Source organism: Nothoprocta perdicaria, unplaced genomic scaffold (assembly GCF_003342845.1).
Source record: "Nothoprocta perdicaria isolate Ctin4 unplaced genomic scaffold, notPer1 scaffold_314, whole genome shotgun sequence".
In the NCBI taxonomy this organism is placed as follows: Eukaryota; Metazoa; Chordata; class Aves; order Tinamiformes; family Tinamidae; genus Nothoprocta; species Nothoprocta perdicaria.
The window spans coordinates 527,774-535,746 of NW_020455549.1; the positions used below are offsets into that span (position 1 = coordinate 527,774).

General features: G+C 65.7%; 1 protein-coding gene across 1 annotated transcript; it reads right to left on the bottom strand.

The window, feature by feature from the left end:
• Window positions 1–1,498: 1,498 nt before the first annotated feature.
• On the bottom strand, window positions 1,499–7,962 carry PPP1R1A (protein phosphatase 1 regulatory inhibitor subunit 1A; the record flags this gene model as incomplete). The annotated part of the gene is made up of 5 exons (XM_026042820.1): window positions 7,882–7,962; window positions 5,267–5,327; window positions 2,358–2,395; window positions 2,139–2,202; window positions 1,499–1,566 (listed from the first exon to the last, which is right to left on the bottom strand). Coding segments are annotated over exons 1-5 (312 nt in total), but the record flags the coding sequence as incomplete, so codon positions are not given.
• Between the last annotated feature and the right edge of the window lie 11 nt (window positions 7,963–7,973).

Below are 7,973 nucleotides of genomic sequence, written 5' to 3' on the forward strand. Positions count from 1 at the left end.
GCCTGCACGCGCGTGCACAGGGCTCCGCTCCCGCGGGCCTCCGGGAGCAGCAGCCTCCACAGCAGCCTCCTCGCCCGAGACGGCCTCGAGGTGGCCCCGGGGACACCCCAGGGGGGGCGGGGGCCTCGAGGTGGCCCCGGGGACACCCCAGGGGGGGCAGGGGCAGGGGACCGTCCCCAGACCGAGTGCGCACAGGGGAGGCCACCCTGTGGCCCCATCGGCAGGGCGGGCACGGGGCTGGTGTCCCCAAAACCGGGCCTGGAGGCGGCGGTAAAAAAAAAGAAAAAGAAAAAAAGCGTCACCAACGCCCCCAAAAGAGCCGTCGAAATCTGAAAAAATAATCGGTACAAAAGCATTCGGCGGCGGGGCGGTTCCTGCGGCCGCGGCCTCGCTCCTGCCCGGCTCCGTGGCACCTGCGGACAGATTGGGGACACTTGGTGCCCACCACGGCCCAGTGCCTCCCAGTATGGAGCCCCCCGTATCCCAGTACGTAGCCAATTGGAGCCTGTCCTTTTCCCAGTATGTCCCCACATGGAGCCCAGTAAAAGCCAGCATGGACCCGCGTAGAGCCCACCCTGCCCCAGTACGTACCGATATGGGTGCCTCACGCCCCAGTGTGTCCCCATAGGCTTCCCACCCTACCCATTATGGACCCATATGCTTCCTACCCTACCCATGATGTACCCATATAGATCCCACCCTACCCCGGTACATACACACATGGATCCCACCTTATCCCATGACGTACCCATATAGATCCCACCCTACCCAGTACGTACCCACATGGACCCCACTCCACCCATTATGTACCCATATAGATCCCACCCTATCTCATGATGTACCCCTATAGATCCCACCCTACCCAGTACGTACCCACATGGACCCCACTCCACCCATTATGTACCCATATAGATCCCACCCTATCTCATGATGTACCCCTATAGATCCCACCCTATCCCATGACGTACCCATCTAGACCCCACTCTATCCCGGTACATACACACATGGATCCCACCCTTCTCATGATGTACCCCTATAGATCCCACCCTATCCCATGACGTACCCATCTAGATCCCACCCTACCCAGGACGTCCTCGTATGGATCCCACCCTACTCAGCACGTACCTACTGGCTGGTGGCCGCACCCTTGCCCCCGGCCTCCTTCGGTGCTATATGGGTGCCGTCTCCGGCCGGGCTTTGCCGCGTGTCCCCTCGGGCGCCCGCTGCCTCTGCGGGCACCATGGCCGTGAGCGCCAGCCCGTGCCCTGTGTCCCCCCGCCCGGCCTGGGGACCCCCTGTCACCCGCCGCTCCGCCGGCAGAGCCGAGGGGACACCGGGACACCCGGAGCTGCCGCCTCGGGGGGCTCTACTCACTGGTGGCTTCGCGTGGGGGCTGAGCCAGCGGGCAGGTGCCCCCAGGGCTGTGGCTGTGCTCCGCGTCACCGTCCCCGCGGTGGCAGCACGCGGGGCCGTGCTGCTCCTGGCCACCCTCCTCCTCCTCCTCCTCCTCCTCTTCCTCGCCGCGCGCCTGCTTGCACAGGTGGTGCTCCACCATCATCTGCAGCTCTGCAAGGCAGGGAGAGCCCATGAGACCCCACGGGGGCGGATGTCCCCAGGGAGGACCCACGTCCTTGGTGTCCCCCAGCGCACATTCCCGTGAGAAAGGTGGGACAGGACCCTTTCCAGAGGGCCCCGAAAGGCTGGTGGTGCCCGATGCCCTGTGGCACTGCTTGTGCTGTGGCACAGGGGACAAAAGGTGCCAGGGACACCGCTGTCCCTGCTCCGGGGACACGATTCTCCCTGCGCCGTGTCCCGGTTGGACACCCTCTCCTGCCCACACCAAGTCCAAGGGCTCCAAGTGCTTTAACCCCTGGGTGCCATCCGAAACCAGCCCTGCTGTGACCCTGTGAGCCCAAGGCTCCGGGGACGGGCACCTCCCTCCGAGGCACCTGATTCCATAGCAAGGTGGCAGCGAGATCCTGCTAAGCACGTCCTCATGGATGAGGTGGCTTCCTGGTGGCCAGGTCCTGCTGCCTGGCACGGGGATGCTGAGCACCCCGCGCCCTGGGGTGGCACGTGGCCCTGTCCCCCGGCTTTGGGGGGACGCCGGCGGCGGCGGGGCCGGGCGCGAGCGGTACCTTTCATGGTCGGGGTGGTGCGGGACACCTTCTTCCTCTGCCGGGGCGACATGGCCAGGCCCGACTGCAAGGGAAGCGGAGCGAGTCACCGGCGGGGGCAAGGTGGGCGCTGACAAGGAGCACCCCAATGTTCACCCCATGCTGCAGGGGGCGGTTGGGTCACGTTGTCGCCTTGGGGGGTGACCCCGCTCCTCCCGGGGCCCCCCGCACGGTGCCTACCTTCAGCAGGGGGTTGGGGAGCCGGTCCTCGTCAACCTCTGTGGGGCAGCATGGAGGGGGACAGAGAGGAGCGAGAGGTTACGAGGGGGCTGGTCCCAGCACCACCAACTCACCGACTCACAGGGACGCTGAGGTTGGGAGGCACCTCTGGGACCATCTGGTCCAACCAAGCAGAGCCACGGAGAGCACGCTGGTGAGGACCCATCCGGACGGCTTTGGGATGTCTCCAAGCGTGGAGACTCCACAGCCTCCCTTGGGCAACCAAGGAAAACCAGCAAAGGAAAGTTTTTCCTTGGGATCACATGGGAATTTTGGCCCATTGCCTGGTGTTCTGTCACTGGGTACCACTGAGAAGAGCCTGGTCCCATCCTCCGGGCATCCTCCCTCCAGAGGCTTCTACACGTTGATAAGAGGAATGTCTTGAGTCTTCTCCAGGCTGAGCAGTCCCAGCTCACCCAGATCACAGGGGAGATGCTCCAGTACCTTCATCATCTTGGTAGCCCTTATCCAAACTTGCTCCAGGAGCTCCGTGTCTCTCCTGTATTGGGGAGCCCAGAGCTGGATCCAGTGCAGTAGAGGGGCCGGAGGACCTCGACCTGCAGGCAATGTTCTCCTTATTCCAGGCCCAGATACCACTGGCCTTCTTGGTCACAGGGGTGCACTGCTGGTCAGCTTGGTGTCTCCGGTCCTTCTCCATGGAGCTGCTTTCCAACAGATCAGCTCTCAACATCTACTGGTACGCGGTGTCATGCCTCCCTAGGTGCAGGACTCGGGGGACATCAGCCTTCTTCCAGTCCCCAGCACCCCTCTGGATTGCCAGGACCTTTCTAAGATGATGGACAGTGGCCTTGCGAGGACATTGACCAGCTGCCTCAGCATCCTTGGGCACCTCTTATCAGGAACCATGGCCTTGGGGATGGCAAATTTTCCTAAGTGATCTCTAACCACCTGGTCCTCCTCTACCAAGAAGAAGTCTCCTTTTCTCTAGACATTCTCCCTGGTCTCCAGGGCCTAGGATTTGTCAGACCTGGTCTTACCAGTAAAGACCGAGGTGCTGATGGTGTTCAGTCCTCCTGCTTCCTCTGTGTCCTTTGTCATCAGGGCCCCTTTTCCACTTGGCAGTGACCCCACACTGATGGTTTTAAAGAAGCTCTTCCTGTTGGTCTTGACATCCTTTGCCAGACTAAACTCCAGACAGGTCTGGACCTTTCTATTCCCATCCTTGTCTACTCAGACAGTGTCCCTGTGGTCCTCCAAGGTTACCTGCTCCTGATTCCCCCTTCTGTACACTTCCAAAACTGTGACGGAGATTTCCAGGAGCTCCTTGTTTCTCCACGCAAGTCTCCTGATCCCTTTGCTTGACTTCTTGCTCATTGGGTTGTCCGCTGTGGAGCTTGGGAGAGGTGATCCTTGCACATCAACTGGCTTTCTTGGATCCCCTCTAGGTCCCCATCTCCTGGTCCTTCCAAGGTGGTACCTAAGGAGGCTGAACTCTCTTGAGGTCTAGGGCTGTGATCTCCCTCCTTCCTTGCAGGGACCTGAGCTCCTTCATCGTGTGCCCACCACAGCTGATGTTGAGGATGGGATGGACGTGGCAGCGGCTCCACCACCCCTGCGTGCTGCCCCAGCACTGGCAGGGCTGTCCCCGGGGTGGTGATGCCCTCACCCAGCCTCTTGTTGCCCGGATAACACCCCAATGGAGCTGCTTGGCATGCAGGTGACGCAGCACCGGGAACAGGCTCCCATCCCCACCCAGGGACCAGCAGGTGACACGTGCCCAGGAGCTTACGGGCATCTCAGCAGGGTCTGGGTAACGCCTTGGGCACCTCCTGCAAGGGTCCAATGTGCCAGGGGCAGAATTCCTTGGGGAAGTGCTTTTCCGGCGACCGGAATGACAGGGTCGCTGTCCCCAAGCCACGTCCCACCCCAGCGCCTACGAAGCGTGCGGGGAGAGGACTGGGCGCACGGCGGGGAAGCGAGGCCGGCTGGCACGGCACCCTGTCCCCAGAGGCCACCTGCCAAGTTATGCCGGGGAGGCGCTGACACAGGCGCTCTGAAATGTCACAGCTGGTGTCCCCTCCCTTGGCGGCGCGCAGGGGTCGGTGTCCAGCCCTGGGGAGCTGCCAGGAGGCCCCATCGCCCACGCTGGGCCTGTCACCGGCAGCTGCTCCCGTGGAGATGGATGGGACCTGGATGGATGGGAGCAGCACCCCTTCCTGGAAAAGCAGCGGGGAGGGGACAGGAGGGACACTCGGGGTGCAAAGCGGGGACGCAGCGCGCAGGGCCTCCGCGCGGGCCACAGGCTGTGAGTGTCACGCGAATGGGTCACTGCAAGCAACGCACTCGGTCCCCGACACCCTCAACAGGTCCAGACAACAGCGCAGAGCAGACCCGAGCACTGTGCTGAGCTCCTCGACCACCACGTCCTGGGGGCCCTGAGCACCCTGTCCTGGGGGTCCTGAGCACCCTGTCCTGGGGTCTCTGAGCACCCTGTCCTGGGGGCCCTGAGCACCCTGTCCTGGGGTCTCTGAGCAACATGTCCTGGGGTTTCTGAGCACCATAACGTCCTGGAGATCTCTGAACATCCACACTTGGGTCTCCGAGCCCAACACCTTGAGATCCCTGAGGACCATGCAGCAGAGTCTCCAAGCACCATGCCTGGGAGGTCTCTGAGCACCACGTCGCCAACACTGCTGACCACAGCTTGTCCTGTTCTAGACACCTGAGCTGTCTGCACGGCCTCTCCCGTCCTTGCCTGGCATGGACCTCTTGAACTGCCTGCACTGGTGTCCCCTCAGGCCACCGCTCAGGTCCTCAGCACCCTGGGACACCGGTGCACGGGCTTGGAGCAGACCCTGGGGCTGGATCCCAGCCTTTCCTGGGGATGCAGCGACGCAAACAGGACCTACCTGGAGATGACTGGTCGCTGCTGAGAACCAGGTTGGCAGGAGTTGGTCGGCGCCGGCGGATCTGGGGGAGGGAAAGGAGCTGTGGGTCACGGGCACCCATGGGACCCCATGGGAGCCATCCCTCCTGCTGGCCCGGAGACCGTCCCCGCACGCGGCCACCCGCCCTGGGGACACAGGCAGGGGACACAGCCGCGTCACAGGATGCACGTGTCACTGGAATCAACATCTCCCAAGTGTCCCGGCCAAGGTGGAAAAACACCAGCGCTAACGAGCTCGTTATGGGCCGGCAGCGGGAAGTGCTCGGGGCCACGGGGCTGGCCCGTGTCACCGGGACCCGGCCCTTCCTCCGGCCTTGGGCACGCTCGTGGGACAGGACGCGGAGAGCCACCAAGGCACCGCTTGGGGACGCCCAGGGACACGGTGGCATCCTTGGGGACGGTGTCCTCTCCACCCGGACACAGGTGGAGCGTGGAGACGCGGCGCCGCCTTCGCCTCCAGTGACCTAGTAACTCGGAGGCTCTTTCGAGCCGCTAAACGAGGAGCCTCCGGCTTCCCTAACGAGTGGAGATGCTCGATGAGATGCTAATGAGATGCTAATGAGCAAGGCATTAGGCGCGGCGGCTCCGGCTGGAGTGGTCGGGGGGAACCCCCTCCCGCCCCCACGCCCGAGCCCACCCCCACCCCGCGCCTCCCGCGTTGCCATGGAAACCCGCCAGCCGGATTTTAAACGGAGATTAGAGGGAGACAAAAAAATCGCCGGCGGTTCCCGCGGGACGGCGGCCGCCGCACGCGCCGGGGGGCATCTCGGGGACCCCCTTGTTTGAGGGACGGGCAGCATTGGGCTCCCTTGGGACCATGGGGTGGGCTGAGCTCTTGGTACCCGGGGCACCCTGGTGCAGGGTGGCACTGGGGCAGGTGGCACCCCGGGGTGCGGGTGGCGCCCGCCTGGCTCCGGGCGCGCGGGACGACGCTCCGTGTGCCGTGACCGGCTCAAGGTCACGCAGCCGGAGCCCCGCGGCGCTGCTCTCCTGCTCCCGCTCCATGCCAGGCAGAGGGCCCAGGAGTCCTGGGCACCGGGATGCTCCTGGCTCCGGTGCCCGGCTGAGCGATGCTCCCGGCCTCCATCCTTCCTCCCTCTCCCAGCTCCTCCTCTGCCTCCGGGCCCAGCTTTTGCTGTTCTCCCGCCGGGGCTATTTTTAGCTCGATCTCCAGCATCGATTAAGAAACTCCGAGGACAAAAGCGGCAGGAACGGGCGGGAGGAGAGGCGGGATGAAGGCGCTGGAAGCCGGAGTGTCGAAAGCGGTGCTCGGAGAGAGGCCCGAGCCCCCGTGCGGAGATGCGGCCCCCGGAGCAGCGCGGTCGGGATCGCTTCCCGCACGTGGGGACCCTCGGGGGGCACGCGAGCGGGCTCGCTCCGATAGGGCTGGATGTGGTTCTCCAGGCAGCGCTCCGAGGAGCCACCGAGGCCACCGGGCCCCGGCCACCACCCTTCCCGCTGGGACGGCGCGGGAGGAACCAGCGGCTCTTCCTGCCCCTCTCCCCCAGGCTCCCACCATCTCCTTGCTGGAAAACCTTGGTGGAAATTGCAGCTTTCTCCCTTTTCCCATGGAAAAGGGGCCAACGTGCTGCCCACCCCCTTGTGCCACTGCCAAGGGGGCACCGCTTGGCAGCGGTGCTGGATGCAGGTGGTGAAGGGCTGGAGGCCAGGGGGACACCCACGACACCCCTGAGGTCATGGGGCCACCCACGAGACCCCTGAGGCCGTGGGGACGCCCCCAACATCCCCGAGCCCCACGGGAGACTCCGCTCCCCCCATCCCGCGCTCAGATCTGGCAGCCTCGGAGCTGTTGGCACCTGCCAACGGAGGTGGCAGCGGCGGCGCTTTGGCTCCCGAGGCTCTCGGCGCGTTGGCGGGCGCCGCTCGTCACCGTCCCAGAGCAGCCCCCGCGCTCCCGTCCCCCGCGCACCCGTCTCCGCCGCCTCGAGCCCCGGGGTGCCCCATGGTACCCCCTGTGCTGCCCTGCACCCCAAGTGCCCCCGGCGGGGCAGCTCTGCCACGCGAGAGCCGCTGCTATTCCCGGCGGGGTGGCTCTTTTGCAATGTCCCTGTCCCCCGCCCCGGCCAGCAGCGCCCGGGCCCAGCCTCGTGCCCGCTGCCCGGGGTTGATGTCCTGCTGGAGCCCGGCCAGCCCCGGCACAGGTTGAGCAAGGGCTGGCGGGCGGCACGGAGGGTGGCGGCACCCAGGGGACCGCGCAAGGGGGGGGACTCCCAACGCCTGCCCTGATAAGCGGGTGAGGGGCGCCCGGAACCGAGCCCCGAGCGGCGGGACCCGCTTCGGGTCGGGTGCCCGGCGCCAGGCCCGCTGTCCTCGCGGGGAGCCGGGTGTGGGGGGGAGGCCGTGCGTGCCCGGTGCCCCCCGTGTCCCCACGCCCAGGGCGCGACGCCCGCGGCCGTGGCCAGCGCTGCCCTCGCCGCGTCCTTCCCGCTTCCCTTCCCGCGGCTTCCCGGTGCCCAGCGCGGCCCCCGCGGAGCGCGGTGCCCCCCGCCCCGCCCCGCCCGCTGCTCCCGGTGCCGCCGCTCGCGGAGTTCCCGCGGCTCCCGGTGCCCCCCCCACCTGCTCGGCCGCCTCCGGGTCGAGGTGCGGCTCCAGCAGCGGCACCGTGAACTGGATCTTGCGGGGGCTGTTGGGCTCCATGGCGGGCGGCT